The 21,739-nt window shown below is 55.7% G+C and overlaps 1 protein-coding gene across 2 annotated transcripts; it reads left to right on the forward strand.

Moving 5' to 3' along the window:
• Positions 1–3,404: 3,404 nt before the first annotated feature.
• SLC45A3 (solute carrier family 45 member 3) lies at positions 3,405–20,404 on the forward strand. 2 transcript variants are annotated; one of them, XM_024751123.1, is made up of 5 exons: positions 3,405–3,484; positions 13,514–13,924; positions 14,731–15,516; positions 16,223–16,488; positions 18,621–20,404. In XM_024751123.1, exons 2-5 carry the CDS (start codon positions 13,753–13,755, stop codon positions 19,056–19,058), a joined length of 1,662 nt encoding a protein of 553 aa, XP_024606891.1. In that variant the 5' UTR covers positions 3,405–3,484; positions 13,514–13,752; the 3' UTR covers positions 19,059–20,404. The 2 variants fall into 2 exon arrangements, with proteins under 2 accessions (XP_024606891.1, XP_024606890.1); XM_024751122.1 differs by lacking the exon at positions 3,405–3,484 and adding an exon at positions 8,941–9,355.
• The last annotated feature ends 1,335 nt before the right edge of the window (positions 20,405–21,739 follow it).

The following is a 21,739-nucleotide window of genomic DNA, read 5'->3' on the forward strand; positions in this document are numbered from 1 at the left end:
GGTGTGTGCGTGTGTGGTGGGGGAGGGAGCGGGGATGAAGGGAAAGGGACATGGTGGTTTTCCTACAGCTGACTTAGTGGGGAACTGAAACCCAGAGAAGATGTTACTAATCCAGAACGACCCAGCATTGTGGGGAATAGTTTGGGTGTTAGGACTTTCATTAAGGCTTGGAAGTCACTGGTCAGGATAGATGAGGGATTGCTGCCTCTGCCTTGTTTCTGGGGCCCAAAGACTCTGTGTGTGAGTGTGTGTGTGTTTGTATTAGTGGTAGCTGCAGTGGTAGTAGTAGTAGTAACTGGACTGAGGGATTGCTTCAGTTTCTTTATCTGAAAATGGTACCCATCTCTTGAGTTGTCACAAGGATTGAATGAGTTAATACATGAGATGCATTTAGAACAGTGCCTGGCACAATCAGTAAAAGTTAACTATTACTACATGAGGCTACACCAGCAGAAAAAGGGGAGGGAGCATCTTCCCAGCAGAAGCCCCTACAGCACCCTGTGCTGGGTGGGGCCTGGAGACTACATCCAACTGGCTTGGTAAAGAAGGGTCACCTGCGTTGGGGAGGGGTGAGCCAGGAAAGGGGTCGGTGGCCGGCCAGGACGACGCGGGGTGCTCGGGCGCAGGCCAACTTGCTTGGGGAGGAGTGAGGAGTTATTAAGGAGGGAAAGGTGGCTGAGCCCTGGCACTTATTCAGGTGGCCAGACCCGCTGGGTGGAGTCCAGTATCTCACAGTAGGCTGTATGCTCACTGTCCTAAGCCCTGCTCCCCTTTCCTCGTGTGGGAGGGAGGGTTCCTATTCCTCTGAGGTGGGACAACTCCCGCCTGCTCCCCCAGTGCTCCTTCCCCAAGCCTGGAAAATACCACCATCCACTCTCTCCTGGCTCAGTAATTTTCCAGCTGACCTGGAATTCCCTCTGACTCCTGCCCCCTTTCCTGGGGCAAAGAAGACACCAGCTCAGGGACCCAGGACTCCACCCAAGTCTCTCTGCTGTCCACAAATGGGTGTGCCAAAGGCTTTGGAAAGCCACTGGGGCACAGGACGGTCACCTGCTGGCAGGTGGGGGGGCGAGTGTGCCCAGAGACGCAATGCTGAGACCGTTTTCAAGTTAAACTTATTCAGTGACCCAGAAGGTAGATTCTTGGTTTTTCTCCCTCTGCTCTCTCCTGCACCCACTCTCTCTTCCCCACGGCCATCAGGGCTCCACTATTCCCCCCTCCTTTCTAGATTTCCCATTCTTCTCTGCCTCCAGTTGGAGGTGCCGTTAGAGACCATCTGGCCAAGTCCTTCTTACCAAGGTTCAGAATATGGAAGGGACTTGCCCAACATCACAGCCGGTTGGTGGCAGGGCCAGCACTGGAGCTCAGTGCCCCAGTGCGCAGTCCATGGCTCCAGTCAATGAGGTCCTCCCCTTCAAAGCCATCTTCCTCCGATTTTTGTAGCATTCAAGTCAACAATGCACACAAATTGGAGTTCTCCCCACTCTAATAAAACTCCACGGAGGAAGAAAGACACAGCTGGGCCTCCCACCCCAAGGCCAGCCTGGGCCCCCAGTGATCTCCCACTTGCATTGTTCACTCTTGTCAAGGCATTCTGGAAACAGGTATCTTTTGGGACCTTGCTCAACAGCTGACAAAGGGAACATTTTACTGTCAATGTACCACCTCCTTTCCCCATACACATCCTTAAGGAAAAAAAAAATTGAAATTTGGCTTTTAACTTCAGGAAGAAGGGTTGAGTTAGCTATCAGGAAGCTCTTTATGCCTCAGAGAACAGCAAACAGTAGGAAGAGTAACTCTGGGAGAATGTGACATCTCCTTTCAAGGCTGGTCCTGGATGGGTGGGGTGCTGCTCTCGGACCGGGGACAGGGGGATGGCCGGAATAGCGCGTGGGGGTAATGGTCGCAGACTGGCTCAGGGGAGGAGAGGCGCCCCGCGGAGCCGGGCAGCTTTCACCTAAATGTTTTGGTGGCGAGGGGGCGGCGCACTGCCCTAGGTAATGATAGGGCAGTCTGGGAGCCACGCGGAGGCTGCCTGTCGCGGTCGCGGCTACAAAGACAGCTTGGAGACCTCCCGCTTTCTTCCCTTAGCGGGGTGCTCGGGTCTCCGCGGAGGCGGGCCGGTCTGGAGGCGCCGGGTCCCCTGCGTCCCGGGCCGGGCGGCGGGGTGGGCGGGGAGAGGCGCCTCCCCGGAGCCCCGGGTCGGGCAGACGGCGGGCACAGCGGCCGCTCGCTCCTGTTGCCGCCTCCCGCGTCAGAGTTTTCTTTGGAAAGTTGCATTTATTTTCTTCCCTTGTCTCGGCTTCACCGGAAAGGGGCAGGATGAGTCACCGTGGCGCGCACAGTCCGGGACCTGGGAGCCGGGAAAGGGGTCGGCGGTCGGGACGACGCGGGGTGCTCGGGCGCGGGCCAACTTGCTTGGGGAGGAGTGAGGGGTTGTTAAGGAGGGAAAGGTGGCTGAGCCCTTTCGGACGTTAGTCTTGGGGCTTGGCTCTGGGCAGAGAGTTGGGCTGGAGTGTGTGCCCTGTCCTGCGCCTCGGTTATCCCTCATGGGAGGAGGAAAAAGAGAGGGTGTCTTTATCCTTGCCTCCCGGGCTCAGGTAGGGATGGTGAGAATCCTGAGATCGGCAGACACGTGTGATGAGGTGATATCTGGGCACCCACTACAGCTTCTCAGGGCTCTGGGCTTAGGCATGGCAGGCCTGCTGGAGAAGGCCCCAGGGACCCGCAGGGTTGCTCCTGAGTGAGGGTCAGTCCTTCCTATAGTCTCCTGTTCTCCCCAGGCGCTGCAGCCCTGTCAGTTGATCTTGCCCTTGACCTCTGAATCAGTTTCCTCTTCCTGACAGACACCCTTGACCTGCTCAGCTTTTCCCCGCTCCCCAGGGCCACACCTTCCCCTTTCGTTTTTCCCAAGGGGCCAGAGTTGAGGGTAGGGAGGGGTTTGGCATGGTGGGTACCTGCTGAGGACTTGCCCTTCAGCTGTTACACGGACCCGATCCCAGTGGAGCAGGGACTAAGAATAGCCCAGCTGCTGTCTTGCTGCCCTGGAGTCTGCAGCCGGGCACAGCCAGTGGACCGGGGCCTAGAGTTACCCTTGCTGGGTTCCTGAAAGCGTTGCTCAGGGGTTGGGGTGAGGCCCTGGGGGCTTCTGGCTGCCTTTCATGATGTACTTAGCACTTCAGAGCGGGACAGCCTTGGTGTTGGACTCACCTGCCCAAGGCCTGGGGAACAGGCTGGCATATGGGGGTGGGGAGGGCAGGGCCAGGAAGTGTAGGCTGATGATTTCCTCAGGCTTCCCTACAGAGCAACTTCTAGGGTGTGAATGAATACAAAGTTATTTGAGGTCACAGTCCTTTTTGTTGGATGGGTCTCATCCTCTCATGCCTCCCTTATCTCCTCCCCACAAGCTTGTCTGGAGCTGGGACTCTGTTGTTCTAAAAGTGCTCAGAAAAATGGAGCTCGAGTCAGCAGGATGAATCTGAAGGTACAGATACAGTTGTGGGTGAACGTACAGCTGTGGACATTCAGGCCCCACCTTAGTGGAGATGTGACTGGGGCGGGGTGGGGGGAGTTTTCCTTCGTACTCACGGGGTGTATAGTGAACTCGCCTGTTCCTCCTGGCTCTGAGGTGTCCCGAAGGAGGAGCTGGACAGTGATCCTTGGTGGCCCAGTGAGGTACCTCCAGGCCACTGGGTGGTGGGAGGATGGCATGGATTCCCCTCTCTCAGCCTGGGTAGGGCTCTGGAGGCAGAGAGGCAGGGATCATCTCAGGAATCCAAAAGTGAAATTAAGCTATGTCATTTGGACCATTGGAGCCTGATAACACAGCATTATGGATAACAACCCAGACTGTCAGGTGTTCATATCCTGGCTGCTCCGAACTGGCTGTGGGACAAAGGGCAAGTTACTTAACCTCTTTTAAGTCTCAGTATCCCTGGCTGCAAAATGGGGTTGATAGTAATCATGATAATATCTACTCTGTAGCTTTGTTATTTATTAAATAATAAATAGAACAAATCTATATGTAAATATATAATTATATATATCTAAAACGTAAAAAAAACACTAGCTTTATTAAACCATACATATAGAGCACTGGACTGCGTGCCTGATAGGTAACAAGTGCTCAGTAAATATTAGCTGGTATTAACTATATCTACTATATCTACACCTGTGACCCAGTGGACAGCAGCACCCAGCCTGGGCATCTGTTCTTGGGTTCTCCTGTAGACCTTTGTTTCTTTGGGACCAAGGCCTCCTGGACTTCGGGGAGTAGGTATGACTCGTTGAGACTGGCCTCTAGCACTCAGATGCCTGGGTCTGAATCCCATTTCCTCTTGCACAAGTTACTCCACCTCTCTGTGCTTCAACTTCCTCCTCTGTAAAATGAGGATAACAGTACCTACCTCACAGTATCGTGAGGATTAAACGAGCTGATTAAAGCTCTGAGCCCAGCAGCTGCAAGTAAAAAGAGCTTGATAAATGTCAGCTGCTGTCATTCGGTAACAATGGAGGCAATCATTGTGGTTTACACTCAGGAACCAAAGTTTCTTAGCAAGGGAATTATACCATATACAACTATACATAAACTGTGAATGACACAATTGCAGTTGAACTTATGGTCTGGTGCAAAGAACACACCAGGACTTGATGTCCTGGTCTCTCCCCTGTCAGTACTGTGTGTGGTTTGTTTTTTAATCAGTCCAGAGACCCCTGCCCTGCCTGTTCCCTCAAGATGGAAGAAAGTGCTATGAAGTGATGGAGGTGAATATATATCCTGAAAGGTTGAGTGCCTTCTATGCAGAAAAGGTTATTTGTTCTGAGTTTTGGAGAAATTGTATGAGAGGGAGGGAGTGTTCTGCTCTGTCCTCCCCACCCCCACCCAACCCTTAGGCTACTTTGCACTGCTTTCTGGTGTCAAGAAGAAAAACCCAGCCTGGCTTTCTGTGAACAGTCAGTGGCCCTGTTTGTTGGACAGCAAGGGTGGAGGCTGGACCAGTTGGTACCAGGCCCAGTGTCTTGAACGCTGATGCCACTTGACTCCCAGCAAATAGAGCTGGAGTGTGGAGCTTTGTCCAGTGTATTAAGTGTCCCTGCTTGGGGGCAGGGGCTGGTGACAGAGCCATCACAGGATGGTCCTGATGTCTGGCCAGAGCTTCCTGTTTAATCCCTTTTTCTGCTACGTGGTCTGTGTTTCCTCCTCCATGGGAAGAAGTCCACAGTTTTGTCACTGACCCTGAACGACTTGTGGGTCGCCACGTCTTGCGTCCGATGTTGGAGACAGGCCTATACCTCACCTGTTGGCCTTGGTTTCTGTGTCTGTAAAATGTAGATGATAATATTCACCTTGCAAAGTTACGGTGAGGATTAAATGAGATCGCCATATTTAGCAAGGAGCCTGCATAGACCAGGTGCTCAGTACAAGTTTGTTGCTTTCCCCTTCATTGTTAATTCTGGAGATCACTGTCTCTGGGAAGCTGGGATGAGCCAGCAAGAAGGAGGTTGAAGACTAGTCAAGGTTTGGGAGAAAGGGGTCCTTGACAGCTCGAGGTCCAGGCAGCCCTGGAGGAGGTGGAGGACTTCAGCTGGACAGGGTTCAGGTGAAAGGGAGAGGAGGTCCAGGGGAGGTCACTGGAACTACTTTGAAAGCAAAAATAGGCCCAGTGCTGATGAATGGCCCCGTCTTGGGCCCATGTCTCATGATTTGGGGTCTGGTATTCTTTGCACCACCCCTGACTGGGGAGGGGCTAAAAGGAGAGGTGGGTGCATATAGAAATCCCAGGCTCCAGCAGCTGTGTTTTGCAGACATCTACCCTTTGCATAGTTCCTACCTACTGGTCTCTCACGGCTCAGCCTCCTCTAGGAAGCTCTGGAGGCACTGAAGATGTCCCACAGTAAGGACTTGGGTCTCAGCCCCTGCGCCATCTCATGGTGCTCTGGCTGCACCTCGGCCCTTCTTCTGAAGGGGCTGAAGTCTGTTGTTTCTGAATCCCCAGCCCCTTCACAGCGGGCTTGCACACGCCCGGAGCTCAGTAGCGGGGGGTTGGTAGGCTTTAGTCTCTTTGACATTTCTCTGGGGAAGGTGAGATTGTAATGCACTGAGGTACACTCTCTTCAAGGGTGGGCAAAGTAGGGCTCTTTAACAACAACAAAAAAACCACATCTTTTTTGGAGGCCCCTCACGCCCTGCTCACCACTGAGTGGACTGTTTTGGAGAACACATCCCTAGGACTGAGTCCGGCCCAGAGCCCTCCGATGATAAATGGGGCTGGTCACAGACCTTAAGGCAGCAGCGCTGAGAGAGCCTGGCCTCCTTCCTGTATCTGTCACCTTCTAAGGGAGGCCAGGCAGCCTCCCTCTAAGGGAGGGGACAAGGATGTGCATGGCTGGGGAGAGCTGCCTGGTCTGGCTGACTGGCAAAGTTCAAGTTCACTAGGAGGGAGGCTGTTCAGGTTTCACTTTGCAGGAGCTGTAGGGAGCAAGGGGCGGGGGGAACTTCCCAGTGGCCTGAATGTGCCAAGCTCCCCATTCCGTGCCAAGCTCCCCATTCTCCTCCTGCGTTCCTCTGCCCCCACCCTGGGCCAAGGGATTTCTTGGTACCACTACCCCCACCTTGTAGGAGACTGTTTATTGTGGCCCAAGTAGAGAAAGAATTTAGTTACTGATTTCTGCCAGGAACAGAGTCCAGCTCTGGGAGGGAGTAGGGAAGAGGGCAATTCTGCCCCCAGATGTCTTGGTTACTCAGATCAGTTTCAGGTGACCGCTGACCCTTGGCACTCTGTTGTACTGGAGCAATGTGTAGGCAGGTAAAGGATGGGGTAAGCGCAGCTGGGGAGCCCTTCTCTACCTGGTTCTCCTTGGCTCTCATTGGTGGAAGGCTATAACGGCCCCCCCTCCCCACCAGTGCCATGTGGCCTTGTCAGTGAGCACTCAGTGGGCACCTGTCCCTGGTGAGCACCCTGCCTGGGGCTGGGGGCGCGGGTGTGAGGTCACAAAGCTGCACAGTTGTAAAGCATCTTAGACAGCATCTAGACTAGCTCTCGTTTTACAGGTGCAGGAGCTGAGTCCCAGAGAGGTAGAGTGGCTTATTCTAGGCTACACAGTTACAAGAGTTGCTGAAACTGGACTACATTGTCCAGGCTCCTACTTCAGTGCACTTTCTAGAATTTTCGAATGGTTTGAATTTTCCATTCAGCCCTTTTTACCTGTGCAACTTTGGGTGTGTTAATGAATTTCTGAGACTCCATTTTCATCCTTGTGAAATAGGAATATTAAATAATTTGTAGGATTATACAAATGGTATGAATTAGAGAAGGTTTGGCAGGTACATGCAGACACCTCCTGGACGGTTAGCAGGTGTCAGCCGCTGTGATTATTTTCCCTGTGGCTGGGAACCACCCTGTCTCCTAACTGGGGTTGTTTATCCCACCCTCCCTTTCCCTTTGCAGCCTCCAGCACCAGGCAGGTCTGCTGAGTGACCTCTGCTCACCTGCCGGGCCGGCACCTGGGGAGGCATTTACATTCTTGGCATTCCTCTTGCCTTTGGGGGCTGAAAGAGGCACTAGTGCCCGGGTGGGAGGCACGTGGGTGAGGGGGATGGAAGCTGAGAAGAGAATCAGTGTTGGTCCCCCTCCGACCTCTGCTGCTCCCGTTGGGAATGAGAAACCCCCTCCCAAGTTTCTCGGCTGAGGAAGCCCAGACAACTGAAGGAGTGGTTGCCAGAAACTTCCACATACTTCCTCCAAACACACTACACGACTGTGAATTGGTGGTATTAAGCTAAGTTGCCTCGCCTGTCAAATGGGATACTCATTGTACCCGCCTCGTCAGGCGGTTGGAAGATTAAAACGCTTGGAAGAGGGCCTAGCATGCAGTAAACCTCAGTGTTAGCTGCTGTTAGTAATTGCAGATGAGGAAACTGAGGCTGAGGGAGGTCAGGTAACAAGGTCACATAGTTACAGTGACATATGGAGATGGCATGCAAACCCACGCCAGACCTCGGTCACCCTATAGAATGCACTAGGTTCGGGAATGTCTGGGCTCAGAGGCCTGTGACACCTGCGGTGGAAGAGAGCTCCAGGTTGAAGAATACTGATTGTCTTGGTTTGGAGGGCACTTGGTCAAGGTGACCCCGAGTGACCTTGGGTCGTAGCTGTTTGCGGAAAGGAAGTCTGATTGGGAGACACAGTGGCCTGGAGTCAGATGTGTGTCTGTTTTGACCACCCGCAGGGGGTTGCCACGTGATTCTGGGAGGGGTGCTTCGCCTAGACCAGCCAAGGTGAGGGTCAGGCCAGCCCCAGAATTCCTGTCGCTGGACTGGAGAGGGGAGGCGAGATCAGAGCAGGCTCCAGGGACTGCCCGCTGTCCTTTCCCCTCCCCTTCCCCCAACCTCCTCTGGCATGTGTTTCCTTTCAGAAGCGGGGCTGGGGCTCTCAGACGGGGCAACAAAAGCAACTTTCCTCCGAGCCACTGCCACCTGTTGGGTTTTCATACATTGGGGGTGAGCGGGGGGAGGGAGCCGCTGCCCTTTTCCCAGTGTCTGCAGTGTGCCCCCTCTGCGTCCCCAGGGACTGGGATTCTCTTTGCTGCCCGGTGTGGCGGGGCTCAGGAGCTGGAGGGGGTGGGGGCCTGCAGCAGCTGGAAGGGGAATTGAGCGGGAAGGGGCCGGTGCTGGCAGCCGGGAGGGAGTTTGATGGATTACTCTGCAGGCCGAGAGGTTTCTCCCTAATCCTCCTTTGTGTTCCGGCCTGCAGGCCCCTCACTCTCTCTGACAGGCTGCTAAGCAGAAGCCTTCCAGTCCGAGTGAAGAAAAGGCAGCGCAGCAGGGCGGACTCTAAATCCCTGGCCTCTGGGCCCTGGGGAGGCAGGAGCTAGGGAGCAAGTCTGGATGGGGGTGGGGCCTTCTCTCTGCTGATGTCGGGGTGGAAAGGCTGCACTCTGAGTGGGGTTCTCAGGTGTCTGTGGGAGCACTGGGAGGTTGTGGGTCTTCGCTTCTCGTGCAAATCACTGTTGCCTTCGGTAGGGTAGGCTTGGGGGGAGCAGACCCTTGCTTCTTTGGAAGTACGCGTTTGAGCTCAGAGAATCAAAGACTAAATATGTGTTGGAAGGCATGGAAGCCGTGCTTAGACTAGTCCTGTGTCCCCCTCTCCCTAGCTGCCCAGGCAGAAATTCCCACAGCTCAGCATCCCTGATGAGGGGGTCTGTCACGGTGGAGAGCTCATTGCCTCACAAGGATGTTCATTTCCCGTCTGCTGTCTGGCCAGCACAGGCTCTTTCTGGGCTGTCCCAAGACTCCTGTGGACCTGCCGTGAGGGCAGAGCTCATTTTGGGAGTGCGGTATGCTGGGATTTGTGAGGTAAGGCCAAGGGCACTGGTCCCCTAGGACTTCTTCTGTGCCCCCAACCTAGAGGATCTGGGAGAGCGCAACTTGGAATGAGATTCTGGGGTCCAGCCCGCTGTGGAGGAACAGGGGTCCCCCTTCCCGTGCAGTCTCCGTCCTCTACCTGTGGGCTTCTCCCCACCTGCAGTCCTGGCCTGGGCCAGATGGCCTGGGCTGGGGTGTGCCTTAGGGAGATTGGCCTGGAGTGACCCCACCCCTTTCTGCAGCTGAGTCATTATTCCTCGTGGCTGGCCTACCCCATCCCCAGTTTCCTTCTCTGCTGGGAGGGGCTTCCCAGTGGCCGCGTGAGAAAGAGCACAGTCTTTGTGAGCGTGGAGGGAGGACGCAGGGTCGCCGGCTCGCGGGGTCAGGGTGCGGCCGTTTGATGTGCCTGGCCGGCTGTGGGGACGCTGGCCCGCATAAAGAGGCCATAGAATTGCTGCCTCACACTGGCCCGCTGCGGGGCTGCCCCCAGCCCGGCTCCCTCTGACCTCTGTCCTTCAGCGGAGGGAATCTGCTCCCCCAGCTCCACCTCAGCCGCGAGGGGTGGCAGGAGCCCCTTTGAAAGCCCTCAAAGGCCTCTTTATATATCCCTCTGACACTCCCTTCCCAGAGGACCTACCAGGAGGTGCCTTTCCTCCTGCCTCCTCCACTCTTGAATTTTGGAGAAAGTTCAGGCCAAGTTTGTTCCTGTTGCTCAGTTTCATTTCCCTGTGCTCCCTGCTGGGGCCTAACCTGAGGTAGGGGGGTGGGCAGGGATGGGGCATTCCAGCCTGGGAGGCTCTGTCCCATCCACTCACCACCTTTGAACCCTTAGGAGAGCTGCCCCCTCTGGGGGTGGGGCTGGAATTTCCTTGGTGCGTGGGGGGATGGGGGTAGGCACTTAGGTCTTTCCTATCTCTTCCACCTCCCACTCCCAGGCTGCTTTCAGCCATTTATTCTGTAGGTAAGCATTTCCCAGGCCCCTTCTCATGCTAGGGTGGGTGCTGGAGAGTTGCAGTGCAGCCTACAGCCTGCTCTGGGGGTGCACTCGAAGTCTCCCGGTGTCTGGAGCTGGGTAGGTAAAATGCAGGTTCCCCGCCCGAACGCACCCACGGCTCTCAGTCTCCCAGGGCTGGAGCTCTGCTCCCCCAAGGGTGAGGGAAGATGGCCTGGAGCAGAGCTCCCTAAAGGTTCCCAGAAATCTTGGGCTTCCTCTAGCTTTCCTGCTGTCCCGTTATCAGGGGGCCCAGAAAAGGGGGGAGATATTTGGACCTTGAGAGGGACTTGTCCTCCTTAGAAGGCTGCTATTCACAAGGTTAGGCCAGACTCCCCCTTTCGTGTACCTCCACTTCCCTCCTCTTCCCGCCCCCTCCCCACCAGGTGAGCACTCGGGGGCTGGCTCTTCTGGTTGAGCTTCTGTTTGCCGGACCGGGCGCTCCAGGAGCAGTGGGGCAGGAGGATCTGAGTCAGAAGCATCTCTGAGGCTGGAGGGGAGGGTTGGATCCTGTTTCCCCGTCTGTATTCCTGAAGAGGCAGGGGAGCCCCTGAATCAGAGGGACCCAACGGGGATCTGTCACTTTCAAGCTTTGGGAAGAAGTGTGCCCTGGGGCTGTGGATTGGAGTGGGTGTGACAAACTGCTTCCTGTTCCCCTCTGAACCTGGGACCCTGGGGCCTGGGCTTTTCTGTTTGGGTCCTTGGGAAGAAGGCCCTGGAGGGGCTGCTGGTGACTTGAGCTTGTGCTGTGGGTGTCCTCTGTAGTTTCTTCCACGTGAGGGCTGGGGTGGGGATGCAGTGGGGGAGGCTGGGGCACTGAGGAAGGTGTAAGGAGGAGAAAGGGGGGACTTTGGAAGGGAGAGTATTCTTATGGGCTTGGACTTTTCTCGGGCACTTCTGGGCTGGGAAGAGTCAAGTCTGTGGTGGCGAGAGTGCCCAAAAGAGGGAGGACGGGCTCAGCAACCTAAGAGGAGAGGGGTGCAGAGCAGGGCTGGAGCCCGCCCACTTCCTACCCAACTCCTTTCAAGGAATTCCTTACCTGGCCCAGCCCCTGGTCACTGGGTAGAGCACCTCTGGGGGTGGAGAGAGGGGCTGGGAGGGGGAAGCAGCTGGGCGGGGGAGGCGCTGGGCTGTAGGAGGATTTTGCCTTTCTCCCTTGTGGGCTGTGGAGGTCCTGCTTGGTGCTGGGAGTGGGGAGCTGGATTAAGGGAGGGAGTAAGTCAGGTGGGGTGATTAATGTTTGCTGGAGAGCTGCAATTTATTTAAACCTCAGGGAGCAACCAGGGCTTGGGTGCATGTTGTAGGAGAGGCTGAGTCTGATAAAGTCTGTTTACTCAGGGAGGACCTGGTCCCTTTAAAACCCAGGGCAGGTGGGTCTCCAAGGCCCTCCCAGACTTGGTGGAACTTGGGGGAGGCGGCTGCCTAGCCTTGTCTGAAGTCCCTTCCTTGGTCTACAAGCTGCAAAGCCCTGGAAGGCAGTTACGGAACGGACACATCTTATCCAGGATTGATGGCCGTCTGTTTTCTTTGTGGCACAGCTCAGAGAGCAACCTACAACATGCTTCGTAACACAAAAGTCCCTGCGGGGCTTAGTGATATTTGAAACGATAAAAGAAGTTGAAGCACCAAGTCATGAGCTGCTGAGATTGGAAGAGGGCATGAGTGAGGGCCGGGGGTGCTCCAGGAAGGCTCTCGGGTGGGCCCAGGCCCTTGGCAGTAAACCTTGCACAGGACCAGTGCTCTTCAACAGTGTCAATGGGGTTGAGTCGGTGAGGCCGGGGAAGGCACTCCAGACTCTAGTCATAAGTGGCGTGAAGCTCTGTCCACCCGTCTACGCCGCCATGGGATGGAAGACAGGTTGGGGGACTAGGGCCCACCCTCTATACCTTCTCTGCATAGCTGGCTTGATTTCCCCTCTTTTGTGGTCACTTGTAAACAGCGGACTACAGTGGGTGCCCCAGTCAGGAAGCGAGACCTGGAGGCCCACTGCCTGTGGGTGGAGGACCCAGGGTGGGTACTCCCCTGGTGGGAGGTGTCTGCACAGGAGGCCTAGCAGGAAGGGCTGTGGGGACGTCTGCTGAGAGTGGAGCCAGGTGGGGAGAGAGGAAGTCTGCCCGGGGGTCACTGGCATCATCGCAGTGGCCGCCAGGTGGTGTGTTGTCATGCCCCTGTGAGGCTGGAACCTGGGACCAGCCCCACTGTCCCCTGACAGTTGAGCAGCGCGTGTGGGAATATGTCCTCCCCATGGACGTTGAGCATGGAGAGAAACTCAAGGTAGAGGTTTTCAGGCCTAGGTTCTTCCAGGGGAGCGCTTTTTTTTTTTTTTGCGGAACGCGGGTCTCTCACTGTTGTGGCCTCTCCCGTTGCGGAGCACAGGCTCCAGTGACGCAGGCTCAGCGGCCATGGCTCACGGGCCCAGCCGCTCTGTGGCATGTGGGATCCTCCCGGACCGGGGCACGAACCCATGTCCCCTGCATCGGCAGGCGGACTCTCAACCACTGTGCCACCAGGGAAGCCCAGGGAGCGCTTTTTAAATGGTTTCAGTGAGAGGTTAAAACCCACCCCGACAAACCACAGCCTCTCTGGTCTTCCTCCTTGCCCCCGTCCTTGGGGTGGAGTTATGGTGCAACACGGCTTGTGGCCAGGTAGTATGGAAGAGGAAGTGTGACTCTTAACGAAGGGGAATTGAACAGCCCAGCTTTGGGAAGTAGAGAGAGAAAAGCGAACAAACCAGGCCTGGCAGAGGGTCTCCAGGGGACACCTTGGTAAACAGTGCCTCGGGAACTGGGAATTCAGCTGGTTTGATTTTTTTTTTTCCTTCAATACTAGGAAACAAGGGCAGTTGCAAAGATATTCCAAAACAGAGAATTACTGACATCTAGTTGGCTCTGGAGTGTACTGAGGTTTAAAAATCATATTTACCTTATTAATACGTCAACCTTAGGCTAGTATTAACATGCACTTCCTGATTGGCCAGTAGGGAGTGACACCTGGGTGGCAGGGCCACACCATCAGCCTGGGAATGAACAAGATTCAGAATTCAGAGCAAATCCTGGAGATCAGATTCGCAGGAATCTGTGTGTGTGATTGTCCCAGCTCTTTTAACACTCTGTGATTCTCCCAGCTCTTTTAAGACTCTGTGTGTGTGATTGTCCCAGCTCTTTTAGGATCTGAGTGTTGAGTTATGTCCCCACCGAGGCACCCCACGACGACAGACAGGCGGTTAGCATGGCTGAGAAACTAGACCTGCACGGAGGGCCCGCAGAAATGGGTTTCTGGCTGAGTCCTACGCGGTCGGTGGCAGCAAGGAGGAGAGGCCTAGGCGTCTGGAGCAAGGCTGAGGTGGAGCAGTCCTGGAGTGTGTGAACAGGCCGGAGCCCCACCCGCCTGGCACATCATGGTCCAGAGGCTGTGGGTGAGCCGCCTGCTGCGGCATCGGAAAGCCCAGCTCCTGCTGGTCAACCTGCTGACCTTCGGCCTGGAGGTGTGCCTGGCTGCGGGTATCACCTACGTGCCACCCCTGCTGTTGGAAGTGGGGGTAGAGGAGAAGTTCATGACCATGGTGCTGGGTGAGTCCCCACATCCTCCTTCCCTCCTGCTCCAGATATGTGTCCCCTGGGGAAGTAGGGCGACAGGGCCTCTGCCCAAAGAGCTGCTTGCAGGCAGAGGTGGCTGCCTGCTGTCCCTGAGCCTGGTGGGTCAGCCTGGCTGGGGAGGGGGTGACCCTGGGCTGAGGGGGTCTGAGAGAAACAAAAGGGTACGGGGTGACCTCTGTATCTCTGGTCCCTACGCCATGCATGGCCCACAGGAGACACTGGAGAAACTGCCCTTCGTAATTCCTACCTGTGGTCTCATTTAATTCCTGCAGCAACGCTTTGAGGTTACCCATTTCACAGCGGAGATGATGGAAGCTAATAAGCCGTCAGGTGACTTAGGCCGCTGGACAGCTAGCTTAGCTCCTGATTAGCAGGGTCGGGACCACCCTCAGCCCCCCACCGCCAGGGCTCTTTCTTGCCTCTAGGGCAGGGGCTGGGCTCCTAACTGCCGACGAATTCTGTAAAAGCCACGGAGGGCAAATGTCATCACCACGTGACTCCCAGGAAGAGGGGGCTCTGTCAGGATGACAGGCTCTGGGGTCAGACTGCCTGTTGAAACCGTGCCTGTGCACGGCGATCACTGGTCAGTTGGGGCACTAGTGATCCTAGTTGTGAGCAGTAAATTGGGGTCCTGTGAAGTACTCAGCACAGCCCCAGTACACAGTTGGCCCTCCATGTGATATCATCATCATTTCCATCCTTCTTGAGGCAGTTGGTACCCTTCCCTCTGCCCCTTCTGGGCCCCAGCCTCCAGCTCATACTACTTGCCCTTCTTGCAGGCATCGGTCCAGTGCTGGGTCTGGTCTCGGTCCCACTCCTAGGCTCAGCCAGCGACCACTGGCGTGGGCGCTATGGTCGCCGGAGGCCCTTCATCTGGGCCCTGTCCCTGGGTGTCCTGCTGAGCCTCTTCCTGATCCCGAGAGCCGGCCGGCTGGCGGGGCTGCTGTGCCCGGACACCAGACCCCTGGAGCTGGCACTGCTGATCCTGGGCGTGGGGCTGCTGGACTTCTGTGGCCAGGTGTGCTTCACTCCGCTGGAGGCCCTCCTCTCTGACCTCTTCCGGGACCCAGACCACTGTCGCCAGGCGTTCTCCGTCTACGCCTTCATGATCAGCCTGGGGGGCTGCCTGGGCTACCTTCTGCCTGCCGTCGACTGGGATGCCAGTGCCCTGGCCCCCTACCTGGGCACCCAGGAAGAGTGCCTCTTCGGCCTGCTTGCTCTCATCTTCCTCACTTGTGTGGCAGCCACACTGTTTGTGGCTGAGGAGGCAGCGCTGGGCCCAGCCGAGCCCGTGGAAGGGCTGTCGGTCCCCTCTGTACCACCCCACTGCTGCCCGTGCCATGCCCGCCTGGCTTTCTGGAACCTGCGCGCCCTCTTTCCCCGGCTGCACCAGCTCTGTTGCCGCATGCCTCGCACCCTACGCCGACTCTTCGTGGCCGAGCTGTGCAGTTGGATGGCATTCATGACCTTCACACTGTTTTACACAGACTTTGTGGGCGAGGGGCTGTACCAGGGTGTGCCCAGGGCTGAGCCAGGCACCGAGGCCCGGAGACACTATGATGAAGGTAAGGCCTTGGCAGCCCGGGGCCCTGTTGTGGGAGCTGCCCTCCAGTGGATGTTCGGGCGCAGGGAGATGCCCACAGCCTGTGCCTGGGCTGGAAGCTGTGCGTTGGGCCCCGATTTCCCCATCAGGACAGTGGGCCCGTGTGCAGGCTGCGTGGGCAGCTGCTCACGGAGCAGCGTGGCTTTGCTGCAGTCACAGCAGAGCCTTGGGCGGATCGGAGAGTTTGGTCAGGCATTGCCCCAACTTGATGGAGGACGAGGCCGGGCTTGTTTAAGGTCCAGAAGCTGGGCCTCGGGTTCGCCTGGCCCGAACTTCAGTGTGCCCTCTGCTCCCCTACTGACTTTCCAAATCGCCTTGCCAGCCCCTTCCAGCTCAGGCGTCTGGAATTCTATCTTGGAGCCCACAGCAGAAATGTCTTTGTGTTCCCTCTACCTCTCCTGACAAGCTGAGCACAGCCAGCCCTTAGAACATCTTCCTTTGCCCTTAGCCAGTGGCTTTGGCCACGTTCCCTGAGGTCAGTGGAAGAACTTACGCTCCCGTTGCTATGGGTAGGGCAGGGGATGCTGGGGAGCAGGTCCGGAAAACAGCAGGCCTTGGGCAGCAGGTGCCTGTGGCTCCTAATTCTGAGCACCCCTCCCCCCCCCCATGGTATTGGGTCCTTTTGCCCTACCCCCTGTCTGATGGCCTCTTCCCCCTCCCCGCTCCAGGGGTCCGGATGGGCAGCCTGGGGCTGTTCCTGCAGTGTGCTATCTCCCTGCTCTTCTCTCTGGTCATGGACCGGCTGGTGCAGCGATTCGGCACCCGGGCAGTCTATCTGGCCAGCGTGGTGGCTTTCCCCGTGGCTGCCGGCGCTACGTGCCTGTCCCGCAGCGTGGTGGTGGTGACCGCGTCGGCTGCCCTCACTGGGTTCACCTTCTCTGCCCTGCAGATCCTGCCGTACACGCTAGCGTCTCTCTACCACCGGGAGAAGCAGGTACTCGCCCTGGCCGCTGAGTGGAGTGGGGTGGAGGGGCAGCTGACCAGCCCAGGACCGGTGTCTGGCAAGAGAAGCTGGAGAAGGAATTCTTTGATCAGAGAGGAAGCCTGTTGTAGCCCCAGGGCCAGAGACTTGGGCTGCGGAAGGAGGGTGTAGATTAGATTCTGGGAATGACTTCCTGGTGTCAGGACTAGAAAGCACTTAAAGTGGATGATTGCAGGAAATGTGAAATCCTTCTCTGGAAATCCTGAAGAATCAGGCTAGCAGAAGGCCTCAGTCAGGGCTGAGTTGTTCTGTGCAGAGGCAGGGGGCTGGATCAGATGACCTCTGGGGCACTCGGCTTCAGCAGCCAGTGAGTGGGAAAGGTCTGGTGTGGGCCACGCCTCTCCTTATTCGGGGGGGACCTTGTGAGTGACCCAAACCTTGCTTTGGTCTCGGAGATGGGGAAAGCTCCCTACCGCCCCTTCCCCTCTTTTGGTTTGTCTTCCTTTTCTGTTTAATTCTCTCTTTTCTTTTCCTGCCTCACTCCTTTGCCTCGTCCCCTCCCCCCACCCCCATGGCGGATCTCTGAGCCTGATGCGCCTGACACCGCTCGCCTGGGCACTGTGTAAGTTGGGGGGCCTCCTTCCTGCTCAGCCCCACACTAACCAGCCCCTCCAGGGGCCCCCTTCTCTGGGAAGCCTCCTGACCAGGCTGTGTGGTCACCTTTGTTGTCTCCACTGGCCTCGCTGAGCTACAGCCCTGGGTGCAGAGCTCTGCCCAGAGGGCAAGAAGTTGGGGTGTCCCAAGGAAAAAGAGATGCAGCCTGGCTTCATAGGGCTTCTAGACTGTAGGAAAGACATAGTCTGCCCCTTGTAGGACATGGGTGGGGTAACTGGGAGGCTGGTTAAGTGAATAGGTAGCTGCAGGGGTGGGGGTGGAGGTGGGGCTTTGGGTTGGGGGAAGCTGGTCCCCGAGTCCCCTGTCAGTGCATTGATAACCTTCATCATCCTCCACGCTTTCCCGCCCTGGTTGGGCTGCTGTCCAGAAGCCAGGCTTGGGCATGTACCAGGGAACGTGCTGAGCTGGTGGTCTTCCCTTCAGGCTAAGAACACGTCTGTCCCCAGGGGCCTCTCCAAGCTTCAGCCACACTGATCTTTTGTGGGGTGGCAGGCAGGAGGTGAGGTTCCAGGCATGGTTGGCCCCGCACCCCATCTACGTCTGCTTTGTCCACTTCTGGCTGCACCACGAGCCTTGGGATTCCCTGGTGTCAGGCTTGAGCTCTGCTGTGGCTCCCAGCGCTAATGCAGCTGACCCTGAGAGCTCTGTGTTAGGCACTAGTGGGCCTTGGAAAAGTGGTCAGATGAGTTCTGGCCTCGTCCTTAGATAGGAGGGAGGCTCTGGGACATTGCGGGCAGGGCAGGGGCAGGTCACACTGATCCAAGGCAGACAGTGAGAAGGAACAAGAAGGCTTCGGCCTCAGCACAGCTGGACCGTGGGAGTCGGGAAGAGGGCGATTCTTTCTGTTCCTCGCTTCCTCTAGGCTCAGTCTGAGGACCCTCCCTGCCCCAGGCTGGGGCTGCAGACCTCACAGTAGGGCAGCAACTATAGCCTGGGCCTGAGACCCACAGTGGGAAGGGAGCGTCTCTCTCTGGTCTCTCTGGAGGTTGACAAGGGTGTCCCAGTAGTGAGGTGGTAGGGGCAGAAGGAGGAGGGTTAGGAGCATCTGTGTGGGGCTTTGGGGCCTTTGGGGCCCCACCTTTGGACTTTGTTCCTCTGCTCTGACATGTCTCTCTGCCCACCTGTCTTCATTCTTCTGTGTCTTTCCTTTTCCTTGGGGTTCTGTTCTCTTCCTAACCTGCAGTACTGAGTTTGTCTGTCACTTACTGATTCTAGGAGAGGCTAGAGGAGACCTAGACTTCTGGTTTCAGATGTCCCCTCCTGCCCCCCTGCCCCCCTTCTGAGGAGAATCCTCACTAGACCCAGACCAAGCAAGGTCTGCTCAGTTTTCTGACCTGCTGCCCGATTTTCATTAAGGCCTCGTGCCTGGTTTCTTCTAGCCCCTGGGATAAAGGCCAGGGCCTGTTCTCCTAGTTGGGGGATCCCATGCTTGGGTACATACCTGTCCTTGTGTGTTCCCCTCTCCCCAGGTTTTCCTGCCCAAATACCGCGGAGATGATGGAAGTGGTGCCAGTGAGGACAGCCTGATGACCAGCTTCTCGCCGGGCCCTAAGGCCGGATCTCCCTTCCCCAATGGACACGCGGGTGCTGGAGGCAGCGGCCTGCTCCCTCCTCCACCAGCACTCTGCGGGGCCTCTGCCTGCGATGTCTCCATGCGTGCAGTGGTGGGCGAGCCACCGGAGGCCAGGGTTGTTCCGGGCCGGGGCATCTGCCTGGACCTTGCCGTCCTGGACAGTGCCTTCCTGCTGTCCCAGGTGGCCCCGTCTCTCTTTATGGGCTCCATTGTTCAGCTCAGCCAGTCTGTCACTGCCTATATGGTGTCGGCTGCAGGTCTGGGTCTGGTTGCCATTTACTTTGTCACACAGGTGGTATTTGACAAGAGCGACTTGGCCAAATACTCTGTGTAGAGTACTTCCAACCCATTGAGGGAGGACCTGCCTCACTGGGTCCCAGCTCTCCCTATTCCAGTCCCCCCCCACGTTGGCCCGGTAGGGCTGTGGGCTGGCCTTCCAGTTTCTATTGCTGCCAAAGTGATGTGGCTCTCTGCTGCCTCCCTGTGGCAGTGAGGTGTATAGCTGCACAAGTAGGGGACTGGGGCTTCTTCCCTCCCACCTCTCCTCAGTCTTTAGGGCTGGCTGACTGGAAGCTCTCCAGCAGGCTTCAGTCTGGACTTCCACAAGGAAAGAAGGGCAGGGCATTTAATTAACTCTGTGCACTGGAATGCAGGACTCTGCCGGGGGATCACCCAGGCTCAGGGTTAACAGCTAGTGTCCTGGTTGAGAAATACCCAGAGAAGGGATTTGGGGAGCTGAGTAAACTCAGCCACCTGGTCTCCTACAACCAAGGCCTCTTATCCCATAGGTTCTCCCAGTTGTTGCTCTTGCATGGGAGTTTGTAATGTGAAACGGCTCCTCTACAGGATTTGAAAGTATGAAAGTTATTGGGGGACGCGGTCCTGAGGGGAGAAGGGAAGCTGCCTAGCCCCACAGCGCCACCTCTCTCCTGTTCCCCCTCCCCTGCATTTTATTAGGACTTGGCTTGTTGGCCCCTGTGTTGCCATCACAGGGACACGGGTTTTTAAATAATTAACTTATTTATTTAAGTAGAAGGGGAATCAAGGTGTTTAGGGGTTGGGTAGGATGAGATCCCTAATGACTAGGTCCCCTGAGACGATTGGTTATTGGGCTGAGAATTGTCAGAATCTCCTTCTCCTGGAGTGATTGGTCTGGCCCCAGAACTGCCTAACCCTGAGCCTGGAAGCTCTGCTTACCCCAACTGATATCCCAAATCCTGTTACCCAAGGCGGGGAGGGCTGGGGAAACGTGAAGGGTGGGGCTTCAGGTCTCAGCAGCCTCCGTAGCCTCACCTCCCCTCTTGGCCCTGCCGTCCCCCCCAGCTCCCCTCTGCTCCCTCTAGGACTGGGCTGACGAAGGAGCTGCCCAACCCCACCTTTCCCCACTGGCTCCACAGCCCTCTCCTTGGGGCTGTTTTGGGACCAGAAGCACAGAGTGTGGCTCCTTGAGCCTTTATCCGTCTCAGCCCCCAGGGCATATCTGTGCTTGGGGAATCTAGCACAGAAACTCAGGAGCACCCCCTGCCTGGGCTAAGGAGGTCTTATCTCCGGGGGCTTTAAGTGCCGTTTGCAATAATGTTATGTCTTATTTATTTAGTGGAGTAAATATTTTATACTGTATGTGAGCAATCAGAGTATAATGTTTATGGTGATGAAATTAAAGCCTTCTTATATGTTTAATTGGTCTTTGTGTCTTTTCTGAGCGGAAAAGACCAAATCTCTCTCAAATTATCCTCAGCTTCCTTCTCATCAGGACCGTTTTGGCAGCTTCAGTTCCCAGCACCACCAGCAGGTGGAGCCATAGACCAACACTCTTTTGTCCTTTGGCGATTGGGTGTGGCTGTGCTTCCCCAGAATTGGGGAGTCCCTTTGAGGGTGAGGGAGAGGGCGGGAGAGTAAGAAGTATAGAGAGTGGGGGCATTTTCCTTCTCAAATGGCTCGCGGTGTGGCCAAGGAGATGGAGCAAGCACCCATTATCAACCACAGCAATAGGAAGCCCCTGGCATGTATGGGTGAGGCTTCGACACCACTGTGCCTCGTTTCCCACCCTTTCCCACCTCCTTCACCCTTCCTGCCAGGCTCAGGTCAAGTTCAGTCTTCTCAGCCTTGCCATCTCCTCATCCCTCCAAACTTCACCGGCCTTCCTGTCCCTTAAATTCAAGTGGTCAGTATAGTTAACACCCCAGGCAAGGACTAGCTTTATTTTTTAAATGTTCTGTTTTATTTAACTTTCTATTCGTTTTCAAACATACACAAGAAATGAGCCTGGTGATAATGAACCCAACTTCAACATTTATTAACATTCTGCCATTTTTATTTCATCTATTTTCCCTCCCCCACCCTTCCCCACCCAGCCCCCCGGGGGTATTTTTAAAGCATATGGCAGATACAATTTCACTTCACCTGAAAATACTTCAGAATGTATCTTTAAGAAATAGGACTTTTAAACAACTTGATCACGATACCATGAATATATTCAACAAACAGTAATTCCTTACCATCAATTACCCAGCCCATGTACATTTTTCCCCAATTGCCTTGAAAATGTCTTTTTACAGCTGGTTTGTTCAAATCAAGATCGAAGAAAAACAACTATTAATTCGCATTTAGTGGTTATGCTTCTTAGGTTTCTCTTAATCTCTAACAGTTTCCCTCTTTTTTTTTTTTTTTTTTTTTTTTTTTTTACGCGGGCCTCTCCCATTGCGGAGCACAGGCTCCGGACGCGCAGGCTCAACGGCCATGGCTCACGGGCCCAGCCACTCTGCGACATGTGGGATCTTCCCGGACCGGGGCACGAACCCGTGTCCTCTGCATCAGCAGGCAGACTCTCAACCACTGCGCCACCAGGGAAGCCCTCCCTCTTTTTTTTTAAAATGCCATTCATTGGTGAAGAAACAGCCATTTTTCCTACAAAATTGTCTACATTCTATGTTTGGCTGACTGTAAAATGTTCCTTCTTCCCCGCTTTCCCCCCATAATCTGGTAATAAGATCTAGAGGCTTGGTTAGATTCAGA

The sequence above is a fragment of the Neophocaena asiaeorientalis genome, unplaced genomic scaffold, assembly GCF_003031525.2.
Source record: "Neophocaena asiaeorientalis asiaeorientalis breed wild unplaced genomic scaffold, Neophocaena_asiaeorientalis_V1.1 scaffold67, whole genome shotgun sequence".
Taxonomy (NCBI): Eukaryota; Metazoa; Chordata; class Mammalia; order Artiodactyla; family Phocoenidae; genus Neophocaena; species Neophocaena asiaeorientalis.

Excerpts from the sequence above, each read along its gene's own strand:
- SLC45A3 (XM_024751123.1), top strand. The coding sequence starts at position 13,753 with ATGGTCCAGAGGCTGTGGGTGAGCCGCCTGCTGCGGCATCGGAAAGCC. Across the intron at positions 15,517-16,222 it reads CCGGAGACACTATGATGAAG|GGGTCCGGATGGGCAGCCTG; the intron begins GTAAGGCCTTGG and ends TCCCCGCTCCAG. Across the intron at positions 16,489-18,620 it reads TCTACCACCGGGAGAAGCAG|GTTTTCCTGCCCAAATACCG; the intron begins GTACTCGCCCTG and ends CCCTCTCCCCAG.